The 24,787-nt window shown below is 44.0% G+C and overlaps 2 protein-coding genes across 3 annotated transcripts; one reads left to right on the top strand and one right to left on the bottom strand.

Annotated features, from left to right (window-relative positions):
• The first annotated feature begins 129 nt into the window (after positions 1-129).
• Positions 130-4,818, top strand: arl1 (ADP-ribosylation factor-like 1). Its single transcript, XM_010738206.3, has 6 exons — positions 130-340; positions 1,283-1,420; positions 2,244-2,325; positions 2,734-2,845; positions 3,266-3,444; positions 3,668-4,818. The coding sequence occupies exons 1-6, from the start codon at positions 337-339 to the stop codon at positions 3,696-3,698; spliced, it is 546 nt and encodes a 181-aa protein (XP_010736508.1). The 5' UTR covers positions 130-336; the 3' UTR covers positions 3,699-4,818.
• On the bottom strand, positions 4,564-23,736 carry utp20 (UTP20 small subunit processome component). Of its 2 annotated transcripts, none has more exons than XM_019253327.2 (61): positions 23,532-23,736; positions 23,213-23,293; positions 23,065-23,131; positions 22,854-22,986; positions 22,550-22,738; positions 22,383-22,464; positions 22,141-22,278; positions 21,861-22,016; positions 21,596-21,748; positions 21,375-21,509; positions 21,184-21,261; positions 20,911-21,089; positions 20,667-20,822; positions 20,189-20,277; positions 19,699-19,804; positions 19,448-19,598; positions 19,279-19,341; positions 19,011-19,178; positions 18,805-18,881; positions 18,546-18,625; positions 18,198-18,459; positions 17,905-18,087; positions 17,325-17,415; positions 17,108-17,193; positions 16,358-16,483; positions 15,218-15,384; positions 14,610-14,818; positions 14,306-14,449; positions 14,111-14,190; positions 13,780-14,006; positions 13,527-13,671; positions 13,312-13,399; positions 12,866-13,009; positions 12,725-12,778; positions 12,402-12,554; positions 12,168-12,323; positions 11,935-12,075; positions 11,686-11,823; positions 11,441-11,580; positions 11,240-11,322; positions 10,810-11,138; positions 10,585-10,724; positions 10,294-10,450; positions 10,105-10,203; positions 9,812-9,979; positions 9,340-9,506; positions 9,072-9,219; positions 8,814-8,930; positions 8,558-8,728; positions 8,315-8,446; positions 8,073-8,183; positions 7,836-7,985; positions 7,501-7,683; positions 7,204-7,335; positions 6,989-7,124; positions 6,711-6,895; positions 6,531-6,602; positions 6,131-6,424; positions 5,856-5,982; positions 5,614-5,759; positions 4,564-5,539 (listed from the first exon to the last, which is right to left on the bottom strand). In XM_019253327.2, exons 1-61 carry the CDS (start codon positions 23,580-23,582, stop codon positions 5,384-5,386), a joined length of 8,469 nt encoding a protein of 2,822 aa, XP_019108872.2. In that variant the 5' UTR covers positions 23,583-23,736; the 3' UTR covers positions 4,564-5,383. The 2 variants fall into 2 exon arrangements, with proteins under 2 accessions (XP_019108872.2, XP_019108873.2); XM_019253328.2 differs by having other exon boundaries at positions 20,667-20,819.
• Positions 23,737-24,787: the final 1,051 nt, after the last annotated feature.

The following is a 24,787-nucleotide window of genomic DNA, read 5'->3' as shown; positions in this document are numbered from 1 at the left end:
CGTTTGTGAACGCCTCTCGGTTTTGCCTTTTTGAACACACCCTGCAGCACAGTGTCCGGATGTAGCGTGTGTTCAAAAACAGCACTTTCGATAAAAAATGTTTATATTTCACAAAGCGGCGTAGCTAAAACTCACGCGTGTGACATCTAGAAGAATATTAACGCGTTAACCGGCGTGTTGGAAATATTTCCACGCGTGGTTTTAAGCGTTTTTGAACACGGTTGACATGTGACGAATGTTGCGCAGCAGAGTCACAGCGAGAGTTGGTGACACGTCAACCACACGGAAGAAGCCTCGACCTGCCGCCGTGCTGCCGACACACACCGTCTGAACGAAATGGGTGAGTGTTTTAATTGCTGGTGGATGAAATATATATTTTTAAAGTACCTGTAACACGCGGGGCTGTGCATAATTAGAAACAGGTGTTGTTCTGCGCGCGTGCCTTCTTCATTTAACAGCGCGAGCTAAGCTAAGCTAACGTTAGCTGTTGACAGCTATGATTTTTTCATCCTCGTCGTTTGGTGAGAAAGCTGCTGAACCTTCACCTGCCGAGATATTCTGTCCGACTCTTGTTTGTTATATCTATATTTAAAAACATACGAGATGAACTTAAGACTAACTGGAGTTTTTAAGTTGTTGCCATGGTGCCATATCGGCAGCTAACCTCCTCAACCAGTCAGGGTTCCCACGGGTGCTTGAATTCCTTGAAAATGCTTGAATTTCAATTCAGTGTTTTCAAGGTTGTGAAAATGCTTGAATTTTTTGTGAAGTGCTTGAAAATGCTTGAAATTTGTGTGATGTCTATTTGTCACTGTTATTGCGCTATGGTAGTTACACAATACACCGCTCACAAGCTGAGAATACAAGCCAATTCACAATTAAAAATCAAAACAGTCAATCTACCACCATATGAAATAATGCTAATTAGACCCATATTATTATGCCATACAGTGGCACCGCTGCGCTTCCCATGACCATCATGGCAAACACAACTAGTAGGCTACCTATTTAAAGGTGCTGGAAAAATGGAAAAACTGGTGCTTGAAGGTGCTTGAAAAGTGCTTGAATTTGTTCATGAAAAAGGTGTGGGAACCCTGAAACTCTCTCTGTGTTAAATTCACTTTAACGTTATTCTTCTAGGACTCACATTTATTATTCATCACTGTTATATGTGGGTTAAATGACTTATTATTGAGCTCATGCAGAGTCAAAATGCTGAAAATTGTTTGGAGGTGTACTGTTAAAAAGCACTCATCTCTCCTTCTGCGTGTCTGTTCTTCAGGTGGTTTCTTCTCCAGTCTCTTCTCTGGCCTGTTTGGCACCAGGGAGATGAGGATTTTGATCCTGGGTCTGGACGGAGCCGGAAAAACGACCATTCTGTACAGGCTACAGGTCGGAGAGGTTGTCACCACCATCCCCAGTATGTACTGGTTTGCTCTGTTTCTTTATTCCCACACTAGCTTTGTGTTTTATTTCTTCTCACACGTGGATTAGTTCAACTCTCAGTCAATAAGATGTACTTTTTTTTAACATAGTGTTATGAGAAGAACATTTTCATGTCTTGTGATCAGACCATGTATGCAAATGCTGCTGCGTGGCATGGCTCGGTAAACACACACAACCAGTCTGCTCAGTATTCCTCTTTGTATGTGAGAGACGTGAAGCTGGTGGAGGAAAAACAAGTTTCACTGGCTTTAATTGTATTACAGCAAACCGAGTTAGTACTGAGTACGTACAAATCAACAGTTAACAAGGCAGCCAGCGAGCACAGCTCAGGAAAAGAAATACTTGAAATAAAAAGCTGTCAGACTGAAAAATGATCTGTACAGTCAGTTTGTGGTTTTGCATGTGCATGTAAGTGAATATCATGGGTTCCTTTTTAAAAAAAAAAAAAAAGGAATATTCTTTGAGGACTGAGGAAACAATATTCTGGTCAGTCCTGAATCGTTGATTTGTACAACTGTGGAGCACCGAACATTTCGAATACGGACAGAATACTATCAATTTGAAGTGTTATAAATAATCAGTGTTGTGCCAGTTCTTTCTTCATATTCAGTCTCTACAAAACCTAAGATTTAGCGTCATTTTTTCTCACACTATCTCCCTAACATTGTAAAGCCTGAGAATAGAAAATAAAATTGCTGTCGTCAGCAGAAATATCACACTGTGCACAGATGAGACAGTGGTAATAATCAGGCTCACTGTACGTGTGTTTTTTTTTTTTTCTTTCTCTCTCTGCACAGCAATCGGCTTCAACGTGGAGACAGTCACATACAAGAGTCTGAAGTTCCAGGTGTGGGATCTGGGAGGACAGACAAGTATCAGGTGGGTGTAAGATGGTGGCTGCTCTGCAGAGCTCCAAAGAGTGAATGTGCAGAGGTGTATGGATCTGAACGTTTTGTGCCTCAGTTGGAGGTATTGTGCATGTCAAATAGGGAGGCATTGATTAGCTGATCTCATTATTAAGCACTCTTTTAAATATCACAGTTTTGTCACCGGTGTATCAGGTTTCATGCCCTCGATGTTTTTAAATTTTTCTATCTTTCAGGTTGTGTTTTTTTTGTTTTGTTATTTTGACCCATTTTCACTTCCACTTCCACCTTTTAAATGTTTGAACATTTTGCCCTCTGTCGTTGTTGCATCTTTAATGGAGCTTCTCTTTCACCTAACCGTCCTCCTCGTCTCTTCTCCCACCTGACAACCTCTCTGCTCCTCTTTCTCTCTGCTCGTCAGGCCCTACTGGCGGTGTTATTACTCAAACACAGATGCAGTCATCTATGTCGTCGACAGCAGTGACCGCGACAGGATGGGCATCTCAAAGTCTGAGCTGGTGGCCATGTTGGAGGTAAGTGGGCCTATTTTCCAACTACAAGCTAAAAAACAAATCAGATATGAGGGGATGTCATTGCAAGAAATGACTCAACTGTTGGATAGATTTGTCCACATTTTGAAAATAATTGAATTTCTTTACTGCCACCATGAGGTCATATTATCTATTTCTCCAACACTGGTTACTGAAGGTTGGGAGATATTTTGAAAAGTAAGTGTTAAATTACCAAACAAAGGAAATAAAATAATTATCCTAAATACCAACTGAAACTTACTACTAAATACATGCATCAATATTCGTATTTAAGAGCAGATAAATATCACTATCAAGCATTCAGTTGCTTAGAAGATGCAAATTATTGCTGCTGTTTTTCTCTTGCATTCATTTTTTTTTTCTTTCCCTGATGTAATTCTGTGACCTTGTGTTTTTATCCAGGAGGAAGAGCTGAAGAAAGCTATCCTGGTGGTGTTTGCAAACAAGCAGGACATGGACCAGGCAATGACGCCCACAGAGGTCGCCAACGCTCTGGGCCTTCCCGCCCTCAAAGACAGAAAATGGCAGATCTTCAAGACTTCGGCCACAAAGGGCACAGGCCTCGAGGAGGCAATGGAATGGTAAGCTTTGCTAAACTAGAAAGAGCTGTGAGAGAAACATTTTAAAACAGGTCTGAAGTAAGACAAACATCCTATTAGATATTTGCTGTAGAGAGAAATGATAATAAAAAAAAGTTGATTACATTAGATTACTCACTCTTCAGTGTTGGTTCATATTACACAACCTGTTATTTGTTCTTTGTGTTGACCCAGGCTGAAATGTGTTTGCTCTCTGTCCTCATAGGCTGGTCGATTCCCTGAAGAGTCGACAGTAAAGACTTCAGGCTGTTTTGTACATACTCCTGACCTTTGACCGTCTGTATGAAGCCTTGTGACTGGCCCCTCCCCACATCCCACTTGACCGGTGATTGCACTCCTCCCCTTCCTCCAACCCACCTGAAGCCTTGGCCAAGCTCTCCCAATGCCTAATGCCTTTCAAGCCTGGGACTTAGAAGCAAAGGCTGCAGTAATGTCTGGACTGGGCACAAACGCACTACGCCCAATCTCTCCCAACGCTGGTGGCACGAGTGAAGGTTTCAGTATGACATCAGTGATGGATGGACAACCAGTTAATGTTTTTTTGAAATGGAAGAAGATGCATGTTGAATGTTGTAATTTTATGAATCCATTTGTTTCTAGTTTCAGCACATAAATAATTAATCGTGATTAAAAAATACTTTGAGCCTGTCCATTCTGGTTCAGCGGGTGTCTTCTGGACAATGTAAGCTTCATCTCCTCCCGGAGGGGATTAGTCCTCGTAATCGACAGGCACTAATGTCAGCAAAAAGGTGCCAGGACGATCCATCGGGAGGCAGCGCTTTCCCATCCATCAGGGAGCAAACTGCACCAGTCGACCGTAAAAACTTCACTCCTGAGCTGAGCAGCCACATACATCATCGCAGAGAAGCAGCTGCTTGATTGCCAATTCATTAGATAAGATTTTAATAGTGCGCTGGACTATCCATACAGTATTGCATTCATGTTTAGCACAGCAAATCCAACTTTGGATATTGTACCTTTCTGTAAACAATCTGCTAGCTTATGTGAAATGTTCTAATTTATTTTGGGAAATGGAAAATTTGAAAAAACTGATCTACTGTGTCCTCTGGCCAAGTGTTACTGCAGCCTGGCCTGTTTTTGTACTATATCGTGAGGCAGATGCAAAGTCATGGATTTCTATTTTGTTTACCCCTGTCATTTGTGTGTCCCCCCCTCTTTTTTTAAATAATTTAGGAGTTAAACCTTTTTCCATTGAAATCCTTAAGTACAGCTTTGGCATATTAGTAATTAAGTTACTCAACACTAACTGTATGCTCAAAGTTTTATGGTTGCATATTTATATCTGCTTGTACAGTAAAAAATGATTCTTAGTAAAGATTGCTTTCAGTGATTGTACCAATGTGTGTTACGGCTGTTTTGATTTTCAAATTGTGATGCCAGAAGAACGATTGGTAAAAATGTCTTTTTTAATTACAAAAAGTTGTACATATGACAGCAGGAGATATAAATCTGTAGCAGGAAAATACACCGTTTAGCTTTGATTCAATTCCTGTGAATTGAAGTCATTATCGATACAGACGTCCTGCTGTGTAACAACTGTTACATGATGTGTCATTTCTAATTCCTTTTACACACACATGAGGATGTTGGATACATAATGAGATGGATTAGGTCATTAAGAGTGTGTGAAGAACAAGGATGCTGTCAAAAACCACAGCAAACCACCTGGGACAGATTCTGTCTTTTCTGGCCTGGTGTTTTCTTTGTCAGCTGACAAAACGAGAATAGTTAAAGTCATTAAGTAACATCATGAGGTGACTCTTGTGGAGTCTGCAGCCAGTTACAAGGTCCTGGACATGCCCAGCTAATACCTGCCTGCTAAATCAAAAAGGAGTGACTTCCCTGGATCAGCTGCAAGGCTTTCATTCCCACTTGGCATCCTTAACGTAGCCTACATAGCTCACTGGACCATGGCCAAGTCTTTGAGTGCATGGCTCCTGTGCTTCTTCGCTTTATAACCAGGCCGAAGGAACTCGATCTTTCTCTTCTTGGCTTCGATTTTGTTCTTGTGCTTCTTAAGCTTCTTCTTGGCTGCGATGTCTGGGTTAGCCACCGCCTGCGAAAACAAAAGACAAATGTAAATTGATCGATGCTTCTGTGTGTGTGTATGCGCTTTGGTGCCCATCGTACCTGCATGGCTCTGTGTCGTTTGCGTGCCGCTCTCCTCTGTGAAAACTCCTTCTGGACAGCAGAGAAGGCCAGAGAGAATCTCTCCAGCCCCACTTGTTTCTTCAGCAGCTCTATCAGCTCCTGTGCCAGGTTCTTCAGCGTGGGATCTGCACATAGACACAGAGTTAAGTGGAATCGCCATTGATTGGACGAAGTCTGAGGTTAATTTCATATGACAAGGAAAGAGTTTTAAGAGCAGTTACTTTGGTCTGCGTAGGTGCTGTCCAGCTCCCTGTACAGAGGAGTGATGATGGTGGTCAGATACGGGCCGAGTCGCTCCTTCCCCAGATCCATAGCTATCGCTCCCAAGAACTTAAACACACACGTTCTCTGTGGGTGGAGAGAGTGCACATTAATAAATCTGTCACTCACAAAATGTGTCTGGCAACCTGCCTTACTTTCAAGAAGTCAAGCGTTTTTAGTTACAGTCACTGAAGGAAAAAATAAGATCGACATGTAATCTCTAGTTTCTGTGTACCTTCAGTGGAACTTTGGGTGTGTATGCTGCCTCTCTCTTGGCCATCAGCGACAGCTTCTTAATCAACCACATTAAGGAAGGAGGCCGGTCATCTTTGTCGTCTTCCTCTTCTTCTTCCTCCTCTTCCTTTTCTTTCTCCTCCCCCTCCTCTTCATCTTCTTCATTTCCATTCTCCGTCTGTTCCTCCTCCTCCTCCTCCTCCTCCTCTTTTACTTCCTCCTGAGGGGAGGGGATGTCGGACTCGGGGGAAAGGAGGTAGATCACCTTGCCGACAAACAGCAGGTTCTTGATCACCTGTGGGTAGAGTGAAACATTTGTCATTCAAATCTCATGCGTGATTTTGAATTTAGCTTTAGACTGAAATGTGTTGTGTATGCGTGTGTGAAATTAGTTTGGGCACCTGCTCTCCTGACGCCGTGTCTAGGAACTTGGACTGTAGCTGATGGCAGAAAGACAATGCCAACTCTCTCATCTAAATGTAAAAAAAGAAGGCCATAAAAACACAACATTTGTTAAAACAACGTTAATAAGATTCAGAAATTAGATAACCGCAGAAAAAAAGAGTGAACTTTGGCTTCACCTTTTTGTCCAGGTTGTTGGCGATGAAGGCTGTGGCCGGTGGCGGAGGTGTAGCATCTCCTGCCTCTCCTCTCCAAACAGCGATTAGCTGCTCCGCCTGATGGGCTGCAAACAGCTGACCAAAAAGCTGCGAGGCAGTCAGCCACACCCAGCAATGAGGGTACCGTAGGTGGGCTTCAATGTGACCTGCATGAGCACACGTAAAAAATAAAATAAAATGAGTGAGTGTGTGTAGAATGCGTGTGAGTGACGGAAAGGTAGTGTGTGTTGGTCCTTTACCCCAGATACGACAGAGCGTGTCATGATGAGGCTTGCTGAGCTCCAGCAGGCTGCAGTGTTTGCTCAGTTTGGTGATGAGAGTCAGAAAGGTGAACAGCAGCCTGTCTGCTCCTTTCTCCTCCTGCTCCTCCTCGATCTGAAAGACAACACAGAGTCAGTGTGCGTTCTTTTCGTCTGATTTCAAACCGAAGACAGGTGCAGATGTGTCGGCTCACATCTTCGTATTTGTCAGGGTTTATCTCTTTCTCCAGCAGAGGCAGCAAATCGTCCAGGCGACGGGCAAACTTCTCCTCCTCCACCTCCACGAAGAGACCACACATCTGAGCACCGAGACGGCGTAGGCTGGTCTGGAAGGACAGAGGTCCAAATGATTTAACATACAAAAGTCACCGCAAGCACTGAATGGTACATAAAAATGAAAGAAATATTACAAAAAATGTTAAAATGACAAAGAAAAAAGCTGTTGTGAATTCATTTTCAGGTAAAGCTGTTGCCCTAAAAAGTGTGTGTACCTTCTCTGCCTTCAGCCAGGTGTTGACGAGGGAGAACAGGGTGTTCTGGTGGTTTAAGTCCAGCTGGATCAGCAACGCTTTGATAGCCATGGCGGCCATTTTCTTACAGCGCGCTGAGTCATCATTCACCACAACCAGAGCCAGCGGGGCGAAGAACAGGCCGCTGTGGTTCAGCAGCAGGTTCTGAGCGGAGAGACACAAAAACACAATCTGGTGTTGACTAACTTTGTGCACGCTGTGATCATGCATGCAGAGACAAAAATGTTATGGTGCTGTCATGTGTAGTTTTTGTCCACTTCTCACGCCTCCGCACACTTGGGTGGATATTTACTCACCTTAGGGAAAGTCTGAAAGATGTAGGCCAACATCTCCAGCACGGACTCTCTGCCTGTGTCGTGCTCGTAGTGCAGCTGGGACACCACAAAGTCCAGGTGCACTTTCAGCTTCCTCCCCAGCGGGTAGTCCAGCAGGTATTTTAGATAGATCTGCAAAGCGTGAACACCAGCTGAGCACAATACCTTTAAAAAAAAAACACATTTGTCATTGAGTAAACAGCATGTATGTGCGGGTACCTGTCGGCAGTGGATTCTGATCATAGCGTTGCTGCCGGTGACTGACAGCCTGGCCACTTTTTTCAACACCTCTTCCATCTCTGGAACAATGAGCTTCCTGGAGAGAATAGCCTGGAGGAGACAGAAACACGTGTAAAGACATGGCTCGGGGGCAGCAAAGCTTCATTTGACATTTGATCTCTTAGATTTAACCTGCACATAAAAAATAAATAAATAAATCACACCACCAGCAGGTCAGTTACCTTCAGCAGGCCAAAGGCGGTGGCCTGGCGAGACTGGTCGTAGATGTCTTCCTCGGCGTATCCCAGCAGCACCTGCAGTTGTGTCTCTGAGATTTTGTTGCTTTTGACATTCTTCACCAGAATGGTGATAGCCTGAGAGACAAGCGACAGAATAAACATCATAAATCAAAGCAGCAGCAAAGCATAAACTGACAGACTGTATTACCCATTTATCTTCAGGTGTGTGTTTACTATTTGCGCTACCTTGAAGCAGTTCTGAACCAGGTGGTAGTTTTCTCCGCGGGCCGCTCCGGCTTTGGAATAATCCTTCAGCAGGACAAAGAGCTGCTTGGTCAGCTGGCCGGCGTTCTGCGCCACTGCCGGCAGAGGGAACTTCAACAGCCAAGTGAATGCCACCAGAGCCTCTGTGATCACCTGAGATGGAGGAGAATACAAGTTAGAACCTCTGTTCAATTTTTTTTAGAGAGAAGGTACCCATGTACACATAAAACGCCGGTACCTTAACATGCATAGAGTTGATGCAGTCAAGCAGCAGCGCTACAAAAGGATCCAGCATCTCAAGGGTGGAGGCCTCGGACGATGTCACTTTGGATTTCTTCAGACTCAGGTGGAGCAGCTGGGAAATAGATGGTTCACTTCAGAAAGACTTTTTCAAACACACGTCTATTACATCAATAGATTACTGACTTCTCAATGTAAAGATATGCAATATTTATTTTACTGTAGATAACTTGGGGGAGTGTTTTCAAGTGTGTACCTTAAGGCCAGCGTCCACCAGGATGTGCATGTTGGTCCGGCTGCTGACCGGAGCTTTCTGACCCCCTCTCTTAGGAGTTGGAGGCAGGAGCAGGCAGCTGGGAGGGGGCAGTCTGGGGTCTGGAGGAGGCTTAGCTGAGGCTTTGTCTCTACAATTACACACAAATACACAGTGTCATACATGCTAGATGTAAAAAAAACAAAAAACAAAAAAAACAAACAAAAAAAAAACCATCAAAGTGTGTATTCATGTGAGCTTGTGCGTGTACCTGTCTCTCTTGGTGAGCAGCGGCAGACTCTCGCTGACCAGGCCGTGGCAAAGCAGTAAGATATCCTGTGAGGTCATGCCTTCGTTGACTAGCAGACCTAGGACTAGTCGCCGCAGCACAGCACCCACCCGATTACACACCTTCAGACTGGATGAAGTCTCCAGGATCTGAAAGGAAGGGGAAATGAAAAACTTAAAACTTAGAAATTAAGGCGGAGTGAAGAGAAATGTGAAGTTTAAGAAAACAACTTATCTTTCCAACTACAAAAAATGTAAAGCTTTGTATTTATTTACATGAAAATAATGAAAAGTGGCCCGTGTTAGGTTAAATTTAATGTATTACGTCAAGTCACTTTGGTCTTTCTTTTAAGAAAGATTTACACACACCATCATCTGAGTTTAAATACATATGGACTCTTGTATATTTAAGCTTTTTTTTTTCATATATTTTTTTGCATGAAATCCCTGCTCACCTCCTTCAGGGGCAATATGAACTTGGTGATGCTCTCCTTGCTGCAAAACTGGGCCAGAAACTCGTAGGAGTCCATGCTCTTGCTGTGTCGAGCCTCCATCAGCTTGGAGACGATCCCCTTCACCTCCTTCTCCTCAGCCACAGCACCGAACAGCTCGTTGTTGAAGATCTGACCGACAGAGAAGAAGGTAGAGAGAACAAACAACACAAATAAACATATACACAACTGTTAGGCTTTCTTTATTATTTGACACACTGGTCTAAAGGTGGATTTGTAGTGTGAGATGGTCTTACATCGATGAGCATGTTCATACATGGGTCCAAGTCACCGCTCTTCAGGGTTGGACGGAGGACTGACAACAACTGGTATACTGTGAATGTTAGCACATGGACCTGGAGAGAGGGGTGCACAAACATGTAACTTGTAACATGTAACTGTATGCTTGTATGCTTGCATGATCGCCTCCCTGTGTGCACTCATACCTGGTAGCCCTTGACCAGGACCGACTGCATCTCTTTGAGCAGGTAATGCAGGTACCTGCGGCCTAAAGTCTCGATGATCTTCACCAGAGTTCCCCTCGCCACGTCACGGATCTCCTGGAAGCGGTTCCTCAGCAACACACACACCTTGATCAGGATACTGGATGACAAATACAAACCAGGAGAATGAAACAATTCCTTCAGTGCTCCAGTGTACACAATAAAAAACAGACAAGACCTTTCTTTCTTCACCACTGATTTTCTGGAAACATGCATTCACACTGAACTGCATACCCAGGCAGGTTGGCCTCCATGATGTGTGGAGGCAGAGTCTGCATCAGTTTGACCATGGCGAAGGCTATAGGTACCCTCACCACCTCCTCTTCTTTGACGTCTTTCGACTTCACTGCCTTGTGCTCTTCATCACGCTTAACCTAGACGTCACACACAAGTTTCCACTGTTACACGGCTGTTTGAAGTTTTTCTGAACAAACCAAGATGTGGTGCGGCGCATCTTACCTTTGCATTGAGACACTTGTGCAAACGTGGCAGCACGCTGTTATTAACCGTTTGGTGAATGGTGCTGATCAGAGTCTCCAGCTCCTCTTTGCTCTGCGGCAGCCCGCTGGATATTGCGGCAGATTTAGGAGCTGCTGGCCCCTTGGCTCCAGTGGCAACTGCTTCCTTTGAGACGACATCCTTTTCTCCACTGGTGGTGTCTGTTTCCATGGGAACATCGGATGGAGCGGTCTTACTGTCTACCTCCATCGTCTCCTCATCATCGCTTGTGTCCAATTCGTCAGCTGCGAGTTGCTCCTCATCATCTGCGTCGACCGCAACACTCCCAGCTTGATAAAGTATAATTATTATTATATTATTGTTTGTTGAAAGTATGTTGAGGGACGCAAAACTACTTAATACAGGATTTGAAATGTGATTGGTCACTCACCCTCTCTGGCTTTGGCAGCCTCCATTTCTCTGCTGAGGGTCTCATGGTCAAAGTGGAAAGCCTCCAGGACTGTGACCAGCAAACTGGAGTTAGGGAGAAAAAGAAAGAATGATGACTCTTTAACAAATCATTTACTAGATATCATTAATTTAGATGGTTAAAAATAAATAATAAGTATGATTTGTATGCAGACAAACCCACCTGACAGCCAGTTTCTGATCCGCCTGCGCTGTCTGCAGGATGTGGACGAAGTGTTTCAGGTAGTAGAGGTACTTTGACCAGGTCAGCCTACGACACACTGCGCCCACAACCTCCACTGATGCTGATATCATGTTCTCATGCTGTAGTGTGTGAGGAGAGGAGCGGTCAGACAGATAAACAAAATGTGAATGTGTCTATTTTGAAATGAAACCGTTCCGATTTAAGTTTGTGTGTGCGTGAGTCACCTTGAGCATCTTTTCATCGAGCAGCGTGGTCATGGCGTACGGCATGATGTAGTTCTGGAGAGAACGAGGGGTCATCACCACCTGACCCTCGGTCAGCTGCTTGGCCAATTTCCTGAGGGCGCGACCTCGACGGTGGATCTAAAACATAAAGAAAAAACAGCACGCGTGTGTCAGTTCTGGAGGATAGGTGTGTGACAATTGGATAAAAAGGGAGAAAGGAGATAGAGAAGTGAGTTTTTTTTCTCTTACCTGGATGTGTTTCATGTGCTCAAAGAAGTCAGACTCAAGGTCATTGTAGTTAGTGAGCTGCACGAGGTCTCTGAACTCCTTCTTGGAGGGGAAGGTCTTCACGAGGCAGGCCAGTACAGTGGTGTATTCATGCTGCACACTCTAGTAGAGTAGAGAAAGAGACTACATATTGAGTTCAGTGATTTCATATTTATAGCATGATAGTGTGTTTAAGAAAGGTGTGTGTCGCTAACCTCTGTCTTGCTCCGTAGTCCCTTGTGTACAGCATCCAGGATGGTGTGCTGTATGATGTCCTTGTAGAGCTGTTCTCCAGCCTTGACCACCGTCAGCTGGGTGATCACCGCAGACAGACACAAGGTGGCGTTGTCTGCCAGTGACATGTCGCCGATCTGCATCAAGAGGAGGGAGAAAGAGAGTCAAACATATGATGACAGCAGACAGCATATCTATATCATGCATCTGCTTACCTCAAAAGTGTGGAAGCAGTTGTGTATGATGGTGCTGATGTAGTCCAAGTCCAGTGTGGTCATCTCTTTGACTCGCTTGGTGGCTTTTTGGAAAGCCGTCAGACGCACGTCGAAGTAGATCTCATCCAAGTGTCGACTGTCAAATGCGTTGAGCTGCACAAACGCAAGCAGGAAACAAAGTGCTGTCTTACTTATAACGTGATGAACCAAGTGTTAAATGTTGAGAGATTATTGTGGTGAAAAGAGGTAGATTAATAGATCGAGAAAACATCTGTGTAAAATAATAGTATGGTATTTAACGTGAACGTAATAAATGATCTTACCTTTGTCGCTAAATCAGTGATGTACGTGAGGGAAGGCTCCAGATCTGACAGAGTCTGAAAGCAGAGCCGCACACACACATTAATACAGTATATCTACAGTATATGTGTAAACAGAACATTGTATTCAGTTATCTGCTGTACCTGGAAGACATTAGTAAGGGCCTGTCTGGGCAGCTTGTTGTGGATGATGGAGAAGAGTTTGCTGAGCGGCCGCAGGAAGGCGGAGGGCTGCACACACTGACGCAGCAGGTTCTGCACTGTGGCCAGGATGTCGATTTCTGTCTCCTGAAATAAAGAGTAGGTCATTCAAGGGCAGCATGAAGTACAAGTTAAAAAAGAACACCTTTCACTTGGCTCAAGCTACATTTTTTGCCTTGAGTTTGGCCTCACAGGCGCATATGCTTCTCTCAATGTTTGAAAATTCCAACTCCTTACCTAGAGCAAAATCTAGGGAAGTTGAAAGAATTGGAGGTGGTACACAGCATTGAAGACTCTGTTCAAGTTCAATGATTTGATCACTATGACACTATGGTCTTTGGACCGTAACAGTTTTTTTTTTATAGAGCAGACAAAGTTGCGAGTCTTACTTGAGGATTGTGGGCTTTCTGGAGGTAGGGCAGCAGCAGGCTGATGAGCATCGAGCTCTGCTCCTTGTCGCTCACAAATCGACTGACCCTGACAGAGGAAAAGTCACACATTCAAAAATAAAGTGTTTAATGAAACAAAGAAAAACGGCTTACAGGTTATTTGAACACAAATCTTGAGCATGAACTCTATGCTCTCATCCAAATAAAACACTAACTTGGAGAGGATGTTGAGCTCTTTGGCCACCTGTGCCCTGAACTTCTTCTTCTTGAGTCTGTCGGTGTTGCGTACAACCCCGCTGAGGTACTGCAGCAGGGTGGTTATGTGAGGCAGCAACAGTCTGGAGCCCTGTCTTAAAGAGTCTGGAGGAGATGCAACAACATGCACATTTAACTTAGTCTCCAACTAGAGTTAGGAACTATATTTCTATATTAAGGACAACATGTTTATGAAAGGCAAACTCTGCTAACCTGCAGCGCCCTCTTGTGGCTTTGGGAACACACAGCCGTTGACGCTCAGCTCTGTCTCCGCCTCTGAGGCGACAAAGTCTTCAGTGGTTGCTAGAGATTCAGCTATGTCCATTACCATGGCGATGGTCACTGGGGAAGCTTTCTTGGCTGAGAGGAGGGCGAAGACATTGAGGAGAACATCACACTCTGGCTGGTTTGTCCTCTGCTTGGCCAAGAGGGGGAAGTACCTGAGACAGACAGACAGACAGCATTTAACTCAACTTGGATGAAAGCTACTATTAGCTGGTGAAGATGTTCTCGTAGATTGATAAGCATGTGATGGGACTCTGACCTGGCATTTTTACACCACACATGGATGAGTTTCAGCAGAGGGGTCGGGGAGTAAGTGCTCTCTGTGGGCAGACGACACACCTGCACAAAAAGAAATTTTAACTCCTCTGAGTTTGAACTGTATGGACAAAAAACAAAAAACACCAAACATCATAAAAACCCACATAAAAACACAAAGGTTGTTTGCAACATGTACCTGAGGCCAGACCACAGCCTGAAAGACAGCGTCCAGCTCATCTGGACTGAAGCTGTACGAGTCAAAGGCATCAAAAAAGTCCTGGATCCTCAGGATGCCGAATCGTCTCAGGTTCTTCAGAGGACTGATGCAACCTGATCGCAGCTGATGACAACAGGAGAAGATCTCAACACTGAGAATCAATGAATTTTTTTCACGATTCAATCAAACTACTTCTGGGATGCTCTGAAGTTATCTTGGTAATTTATATCGTATAATAAAGAATCTATTTAAGAAAGTAACAAATAATCTCTGTCCTGATTACCTGGTCCCTGTTGTCCAGGATGGTGGACACAGAGGCGGTGATACACAGCAGTATTTGAAGCACTTTGGGCAGGTAGATGTCGATGAGGTGGCCCAATTTATGAATCACCACATTGATGATGTTCAGCAGGCTGTGCTGACGGCCCAGCGGCAGGACGGCACACAGATCTGTCTCAGCTATTGCTCTGTCCACCGCTGCCAGGCAGGAACCTGAGGATGCAGGCAAAGGAGAAGATTTATGTTTGTTGTTTGTATATTTATTAGTTTCAAAGGGTTACAGATACAGAGACATGACCAACATATACACCAATTTAAAAAATAGATAAGATGCAGAATAGAAGTCTATTTATAAAACTGCAGAAATAAAGACAAACACCAATCACATGTTAGCAAAGTATATATATTATTTTTCTTTCCTTTTTTGTTTTATTTTGCTTTGTCACCAGAAATTTAATGACTAATTAAGAATTTAAGAATAATTTAAGACATTAAGAATCAATATAAAAGTATAAATATAAAAAAAAAAGATTATTTTCGACCGTGGTAGAAAAACTAAGCTTTGCATTCTGAGAAAATCTTGGATCTTCTACCACAGACGTTTGTACAGACCTTGGCTGTGATGGCACACAGGCTGCAGCAGCAGGTCAATGAATATTCCCAGCTCTTCAGCCTGGCAACCTGCCAGGAAACGCAGAATAATGGAGGACCGGGAGGCGGCACTCGCTTTCCCCTGAAACTTGCTGCCTGCTTTACTGCGCAAGCGACCAAAAAGGATCCTGTGGAAGAAGGGGCAAACACAGGGCTGAGAGGTCAAATCAAAGGGTTGGTTACTTCTGGTAAAGCTGTGGTACATTATTAACTAGTAAAATAGAAAATAATCAAATGGCCTCTGTTTTTTTTAATATTAAACAGATAGCTTGGGGGCAAAGTAATTCATCTCTGGGCCATCTGAAGCTTCCTAAAGGAGTAGAAAATGTTGGCATCAAGCAGCCAGTGGCAGAGTAAACTTCCATGCAAACTGCTGGATGAATCAAACACAGAACCAACATTATAAAAACAAAAAGGTCAACAATGGAAGTGCGGGAGACAGACTGGCTGGGGACAAAAAGCACATTCCTCTTTTTTAAAAGCATGCTGCTGCCTTCCTGCAGACGGAAAGCAGTTTAATTATGAACTAATTAGCCAACATATAAACCACGCTGTGTTATTTTACAGTTTTAATTAAAAAAACTCCCAAAATTATGAAAGTGGTTCATAGCAAGTTCAAGGAACAGTTTGACAATACACGTATTCACTGTCTTGCACTGAGAGAACACTGCTGCTACTCTCCTGCCTGTCCCTTAAACAGGTAGCTTAGCTTAGCATAAAGGCTGGAAACAAGGCCGTCTCTCCCTGCTTTCAGTCTTCATGCTAAGCTAAGCTAACCAGTGGTAGTCTGGTGCGTAACTCCCAGTAAAAGCACAAGTTGTTGTTTTTACACTTTGGTTTTTGTGCAGACTTAAGCAATAAGTTATAACATATTAATTACTGAGTCATAGACGTGCTGGATATTGGAAATGTATATGAAATTTAGACGCTACGCTAAGGTTAACCCAACAGACATGAGTGGTATCTTCTTATTGTCAGGACGACAAACATACAAAATAGTGGTATCTTCTTATTGTCAGGACGACAAACATACAAAATATAGATACAAAATGGAAAAGACGACAACACAGAAACGTGCACACACACACACACACACAGTACCTCATGAGCAGTGGAATGAGTTTGGTTCTGTGTGAAGCATCAACCACTCCAGTCTCCTCGGAAATGTTGAAATGGACAATCTCTTCTTTAAAGTGTTTGTCGTCCAGAAGTTTCTCAAGATTCTCCCTGAACACACACACAAACACAAACACAAACACAAACAGGTCAAAACGCAAAGCGTAGAATCTACAGTCTATAAAGGTTTAATTTACAAAGACAGGGCAAACACTCGAATTTGTGTTAAAAACACTCCTAACTGTCCATTATATAGCCTCATAATGGTGCTATATGTGGATTTGATAATCAAGTTAATAACTCATATCAACTGAATGTGAAGGACCGTGTTGTACATCCTAAGATATGGAATCATGAACATCGTAAAAAAAAAGCTGAAACCAGGTCAGTGTGACGGCCTCATCCTGAACAAAGAGTCACACACACGCATATGTAATGCAAACCTCCCAGGAAGTACGCATCTGTCTGCAGGTAGGTACAGGTACAGTAACAGATAGCTTGATGACAGACAATAGAGGGCATGATGTCAGGCAGAGTCAGCACGGAGGTGGAAGTTAACATTCCTCCGCCTGTAACCATAGAGGTTTGAGGACGAGAGCTCTGATTCCTATCGAAGATGCTCACAATGACCCCATTGAGGAAGACAAAGAATGGGAGACTGTTGCTTCAAGAGAAATATTACTGTACATTTGTCTTCCTGCACTTCTCTTGAAGTTGTTATGGTACTTTTCTTACTTGTATGGTACTATGTTAGGGTCTTTGTAGGTGAGGACACACTCCAGCGCCACTCGCTGGATCTGCTGGTCCTGATGGCACAGCAACTGGGAACAGAGAGAAATAGATCATGTTGGTTTAATGCTTATTGAAATACCTTATACATAAAAACAGAAAGCATACAGAACTCACTGAATAGTCTATAGATATGAATATGTACGTGAAATCTTTGAATTACCTCGTTGTAGAGCTCGCTGAGGCTGCTCTCCAGATACAGAGATCGAGGGTTGCTGAATTTGGCGAATACCTTCAGATGGGTAATCAGCTGTCTGTAAGAAACAAGACAATTCCAACACAGAGTTTACAATTATGTGAAAAGAAAGAAACAATCAAAGCTACTGTATAGTCCAGTGCCCAAAGGGTCTGTAGAAAAACATGTTTATATATCTCAAAGTAAGACAAAAAAAGTATTTGCTACAGTATTGGTCCCTAAATTCAAGTATTGTAACAACTATTTTTTTACAAAGACAAAGACCCAATCTCAACACTATATTTTCCACTATAAGTTATATGTAACTATAAGTTCCTGAACTTCCTAAACATGAAGACTACAAGCTACTATGAGCCCAAACCTGGGATTAATACTGTACTGAGTTGAACCAAGCCAACCCTCCACAGACTTGGCTTGGATCAGCTGAAGAATGCATTGCCACAAAGCTAAAAACAGGGAACAGATATCTAGTTCTTACAGGGCAGCAACACTAGTGATGATTATCACATGCAAGGTGGAAACAACATGAGTGATTCTGATATCTTACTTGGCAGCAGCTCTCCTTGGAAGTGCCTTCCTCTGTTGTTTGCCTCTTTCTTCCTCCTGCTCCTCTTCATCTCTGTCCTCCTCCTCCTCCACAGCCATCCCAGATTCTTCCAGAGCAGCATCATTCTTCTTCCTTAAGTCCTGAGTAGGAGCCACCAACAGGTCGGCAGGATAAAACTCATTCCTGACAACAAAAAGGAAAAGGAGAGGAAAAATCAGGACTGGATACTTGCAGTCTATTGGCACAGATCTCAGTTAATACTGGAGAAGGGTCTGCTCTAAATATATACTGACCTGATGAACCTGAGCAGCAGAGGGCTAAGTTCCCGGCTGCGTGGTTCTACTCTTTCAGGAAACTGGGTCATGGAGCGCCACAGCAGGCTGCGGAAGTTGGGAAAGTCTGTCCTCTCGTTGGGGTCAGAGGTCAACTTAAGCTGCTCCAAGAACAACACCCCCACGTCCCCGCTTTCAATAACATCACAGCCCGGCTCACCCTCGAGGCCCAACCCTTCCTCATCATCATCATCGTCCTCGCCATCCTCCTGCAATTCTTTTTCTATGAGACGCAGAGAGGAAGATCTACTTTAGTCACAATTCCTTTGTAACTCATTACAATATGATGCGACAGCGGGCAGCCCTTACCAGCCAGCCCCGCCACCATCTCCAGATGTTCATGGTAGACCCCCCAGAAATCCTTGTTGTCCATCCCTCTGGCATGGGTTCTGTTAATATCGTGAGCATTCCTCATTTAGAATCAACGTGTTCAAAAGTGCGGTAAAAAGCCAACAATGGGTGGTACTGTGCATGTTTAAAAATGTTCACAACTGGCAAAAAGTAAATGAATCAATAATTCAAAGCATCATAACTGTGTTCACTTCAGCTAAATTCATTTTATACTCACACAAGAAGTTCAATGACAGCGTCCCAAAGTGGCCTGAAGTTGATGAACAGCATTGCGATGAGGTAACGCAGAGGCACCTAAAGGAAGAAAGACCAGAAATCATGATCTAGAAATCATATCACAGGAATAAACAATCAATATGGTGTCACTAGTTTCCAAATGATCAAAAGAAGAAGCAACAACAGTCAGGAGTGTTTCCTCTGTACCTGCTGGAAGGTGGCTGCCGGCCCCTGCGGCAGACTGCGCTGCACTAGGTCGTGTCTCAGCTTCCGGAGGTGAAGCAGCTTCTCCCTGTAGTCCTGTACTGAAGCCGGCACCAGCTCAGCCTGCAGGCAAACCGCAAACACCGGCTGCACCTCCACATTCTCCTCACCCTGGACAGAGGGGCACACACACACACACACACAAAAATAAGCACATGAACTTATCATTTTCCTATATTTGATCGAGTTTTGATGACAATCGCAGCCGTACCTCGGCCTGTGGAGGGAGCTCCGCCTCAAATTGAGAGAGAATCCTCAGAGTCAGCAGGCGGATCTGAGAGAGAAAACAATTCATGGTGACACTGGTGCTAAAAATGTTCACATTATTCTTAAAACATTCTGTAAAACGTTATGTTTAAGCCTTGTGGCTGCAGACATACCTTGGAGATGTTGGAGGAGAGGTTGGCATGCAGGATCTGGTAGAGCTCCAGCAGTGCATTGTGGGACAGATGCTCTGAAACCCCACTGAGTGACAGACGGGTGTAGTACAGGTCTCCGAGCAGCAGAGCAGACAGGTCTGTGGGAAACTTCCTGTAAGCAGAATAAACATGATGGTCAGTGGAAGTGACAGACGTTTACTATCTGCTGAAGACACGTCATGACAGCGAGCAACAAAACCAGCAGTGCGTACCGTAAGATCGAGTTGATCTTGTCCACGGTGATCAGAGAGAGGAGCTCAGCAGAGCCGTCCAGAGTGAGGAGGCAGCTCATGGCCTGCCTCGCTACAAACAGACCAGCTGGAGGGTGGAGAAGTGAGGCAGGACAGAGGGGCTTCAGTCAGTCTCGAGAAGAACAAAACTTAATGCACAGTTCAAAAACTCTGTTCTAATCGCTGAGCCGATAAAATGTTAAAGCGCCCATTAAGTTCAAATAGGTTGTTTTGTCTGACAGACTATCTGAAAAGCCAAATATATTCAATTTAAAGTGCAAAGTGAAGAAAATGTGTTATGTAAAATATGTGATATTTTTAACTTCATATCGTACCAATACTAATCTATTATTACTATTACTATAATTGGAAGGATTGCTATCAATACTTTTATTTAAGCTCTAATAAATAATGTTTTAATTGCCACGAACATGTTGTTATTTATGCGTCAAATAAGAAAAAGAAAACAAACCTTTTCCCAGCTTGTCTGTCTCAATCTCACGCAGGAGGTGGTTTAAGAGAGCAGTCACAGCAGGAACGACACTCGCTGGAGAGAGAGGCCTGAAGGATAAAAATAAAAAACATAAATGCAACAGATGATTACAATAAATATAATACATCAGCCTCACCTTTTATGATTTATGCATTTATGCAATGCATGTGTGTGAGTGAGGAACTCTCTCCTCAAACAAATCAGAAACTGCACCAACCTGTCTATGTTCAAAACACTCAAAACTCAGCTTTTCAAAATTACTTTTAGAATTATCCATGTGTATATGTTCATTGTATTGTTTTATGTATTGATTGAGGATTTTATCTCCTGTGTCTATTACTTATAATCACATTTTTCTCTGACTTTCCCTATCAAAATCTTAATAAATTGGATTTTTTTCCTAAATTTTTAACACATTTAGTGAGGAGAACGCTTTTCAGATTACACTGTGTGTTACCTGAGGTGTGGCAGAAGCACCAGGGCGGCCCAGGGCAGTGACAGGTCAGTGATGGACTGGTTCTCCCCATCAGAAAATCTGATGAGAGACAGCACCAGCTCTGGCACTGCAGGCTGCTCTGACGTTGTACCTGCCTCCTTACTGCTAAACACTCTGCTGGAGGAGAAAAACATGTTTACCTCTTGGAGAAGAGGATTTAATATAGAAAATAGAAAATATTTGATGTGCACTGTAGTTAGCTCACCCTGTGGTCTGTCCGGTGAAGAGCAGCGGGTAGGTTTCAAAGGCCATGGAGCCGTCTGTGGGGGGTGGGGCTTTGGCAAGGATCAGACTGACCAGTGCATCCAGGCCACAGTGGCGAGACAGGGGATCGCCACAGCTGAACAACCCAGCGGTGAAGCGCAATAGGGTGGGGAGGAAGAGCTGAAGGAGAGGGATGGAGAGAAAAGTTAGTGTTCGGGAGTCATGGAGAGAAAACAGAGAGACGCAGAGGAAAATACTGGATATGTCACTCTACCTGTTCAAACTGTTTCATGGTGAACATCTCCTTGGTGAACTCGAGTATCAGGTCTTGCCCCATTGTGCTGCCAAACACCTTGTGAAGGAAACAGAGAGGCACATGTAGACACACAAACACCCAGCACATGTACAAAACTCTCGAACAAACAGATGTCTTGTTCCTTTTTCCTGTTTAACACAAACACACACCTTCTGGACTGTCTCCTGGATGAGTGCGTTGGACAGAGTGACGTTCTCCCCGAGGAGCAGAGAGGAGGTGATCTGGAGGAGTAGACGGGAACATGAAGCCGACAGAGACGAGCTCTGAGTCAGCCGCAACACCGCCTGTTCGCAGGAGAAAATAAGATGTCAGAAACACTAAGAAGACACGTCACTGTGAATCCAAGGGGAGGTTGGTGTTCTCCTCCTACCTGGCAGACAGCCTCCGGCTTGGTGATCTTGGCTCCATCCCGGTGAGACACCAGCGTGTGGAGAATGAACAGCAGCCTCTCCAGCTGCTCTGTTGCCTGGTCTGCTTCTTCTCCTTTTGCCTCCATGACACCCAGGACCTCCACCACACTGACCTGCACATGGGGAAACACCACCATCAGACACAAGGTGGCGAAAACCCAACTGCCTGGGAAGGGTTTTTGTCCATTCTGACAGAAAGTGAAAGAAGTCGGACATCTAGCCCACCTGTAAGGACTCCCACAAAACCAGGAGGTGTTCTCTGTCGACGTGATTGGCTGCTGCCTGGGCCATGTGATCCAGAGCATCCTTAACTGTGTCCCACGGCAGAGAGACTCCTGGGCTGGTTGTGGGTCCGAGCTTACGCAAAGCTATAGGGAAAGCCTGGAGAGAAACAGAAAACCCGGATCACATCAAACCAGTTCATCAACTTTAACTCTACTTAACATGTAACACTATGTGCCACACATGGCATTCTGCAAAGCGTTTTTAGTGCGTAGAAACTCACATTTGCAGCGCAGGAGTGAAACATGTTTCTGACTCCTTTGCACATTTCAAACAACAGCTGACCCGCTCCCTCTGCCTTGTCGGGGTGCTGTTGCAGATCTGAGAACACATAACTCAGCAGGGCCTCAAGATCTGGAACCTATGTGACACATGAGACGTCATTTCATCATTACCTTTAAAAAATAAATAAATAAATAAATAAAAAAAAGCACAAAACAAGAGAAGGAAGAGACGTCTGCTCACCTTTCTCATCAAGAAAGAGAAGCTCTCTGCTGCAAAATTGCGGATGTGCTCCTTCTTGTGTTCCAGCAGCGTGCTGTACAAACTACGCACAGAAAGAAGTTATTCATTTCCACCATCATTGATAAACAGATTCACTTGGAAAAGTTCTCTCTCGTCTTATTTCTCACCTGTAGATGTTGCTCATGTCCTTCACCATGAGCCTCCACAGGTACTTGTAGAGGTAAGAGAGACAGGTGAAAGCCCACTCCAGCACCTCTGTGTCTTTGGTCTCCAGCAGCGAGGTGATCAGAATGAAGAAGTCAGGGAAGTGCGGGTAGAAGTCGGTCTGCAGGTCTCTGGCGAGCTGCACCACGAGGCTGGAAGAAGGAAAAGAGGAGTTGCTGACTGGAAACTACAGCTAGTATCACCTGCATGACTTGGAACTATTTTGCACCTCTCGTAAACACAAGCGGAACAACAGAGACAACTTACTCCAGCAGCGGCTGATAGGCCAGACTGTCTTTGACGCTCAGGTGCGTCTTCAGACTCTCCACTATCGACTTCTGATGGAAAACCAGCAGGTTGAATGACTGGCTTTTGCTGGACACCTCTTTCAGAAATGTAGCTGTGGAGGATAAGTTCATTTAGTTCTGTTCATAACATGTAATAACACTTACTATAAGCAAATGATGCATATACATACTGAAATGCTCTGTCAAGTTGAGGTCTCTCCATTTTGTCAGTCCCTCTGAGAAGTACGTTTCTACTTCCTGCACAAAGAGACACACATGTCATTATCAGCTGGGAACCTTAAAAAAAAAATGATACTCAACATCTGTGTGTGCACAAACCTCTGCGTAAGATCCAGTCCTGTCAATGCGATGGATGACATCGATGTTGACATTGGCAAGTCTTTCAGCAAAGGTGAGAAACTGAAAGAGACACAGCAGAAGAGTTCATCAGCTGCCAGAGCTGAGGGACAACCATCGACATTGTAATAACAACTGCATCAGGGATTTCATGTCTGTGCTGTCTGAGTGACATTAACAATGAATGCCTGTACTTTCTTGGGCAGAAGCTGCACATAAAAACTTCTGTTACTACGCTCATACGACTGTGTGTTTAACACTGTCCCTGTGTCTCTGTCAGCATCACGCTGCGGTGTGTTACCCTGTAGGTGTTCTCAGATTTGTGATACGAAGACTTGGATTTGATCTTCATCTTTGCCTCGTCGCCTGTAAAGAGATGAACTGTATTCCAACGGCCGTCGGTTGATCGGGTTCATTCATGAAAACTACAACTTGTGTCTCACGTTGACTACAACTGTTTACACACACGCCGACGGCAGGGCGCAGACATGTTGTGCAAAGCATTATGGGATTGATTTTTTAACTCCGCGTGGTGCGAAGAGGAGCGAAGAGGCGGGAGAAGTGCCGCCCTCACTTCCGCCTTCGTCAGAGGCTTCACGTCTCCCTGCTTCCGGCTTCGTTTCTCTTTGCTAGGCAGAGCTTTAAATACGAGAAATTAACAAAACAAAAAATGTTTTTCACCGTATTTAGAGAAAAGACAAGTGGGTTACGGGTTATTCAAAACTTGTTTTGCAATAAAAGAAACAAGTTGTTTTGCAAGTTTTGAACGACACTCGTAGTAGTAGTAACTAATAAGAAAAAAACTGCGATAAATTTCTCATAGGGAATGAATGGGAAAGCCCGAAAAGAAATACATTTCAACAGACATTTTCAACAATGGACTGCTCTGGCATACTTTCACCAAGAGACTTCATTTAAACTTTAAAACGTAGGTATGCTTGCCTTCTCTTCAGTGATTCACGTCACTCATCGACAGCTTTTACCGTTTTTAAACTACCAAGGCTCAAAGTTGTGCAGGTTTTTAGTCAAATTTCTGGGTCTATAATCGGTGTCTATGTTTGTGCTACAGTGGATGACATCATCAGCTAGAGTGAGGAGCAGAGAGAAAAATCAGTGAAAAAATAAAACGTATTCGACTACCATGGCCTGAAATGCCCCACTACAGACACGATTTATACATAGAAACGTAGGAACATTTGTCGTCTCACTCACATTCGGCTGCTAAAACTGTCAGATATATCGTTTTGGCGGGAGACGCAAAGATGCGGCAGCAACCCCCACCCACAGCCTCATAGACTGCCATGTTAAAAGGCGGGAAATTTTCTGGAGGAAAGCAGAAGTAACGTTTCTCTGAATTGCTGTAAAGGGCACATTTCTTCACTTATCGACACAAAACAACTATGTAGACATTCAGGAAGGGCTCAGCATGTTCAAAGTTAAGCCGGTTCATTGATTGGAAATACGGTTTGGCTAGAGATCCCTCCTCTTCGAGGGGTGGTCTCAGCATTTTCTCTCTGTCTCTGTCAGCATTCCCAACTGATGTTCCAACTGACAACA

Source organism: Larimichthys crocea, chromosome XX, assembly GCF_000972845.2.
Source record: "Larimichthys crocea isolate SSNF chromosome XX, L_crocea_2.0, whole genome shotgun sequence".
Lineage (NCBI taxonomy): Eukaryota > Metazoa > Chordata > Actinopteri > Sciaenidae > Larimichthys > Larimichthys crocea.
Note: the sequence above shows the minus strand (reverse complement) of the source record. Positions and strands in the feature narration are given on the sequence as shown.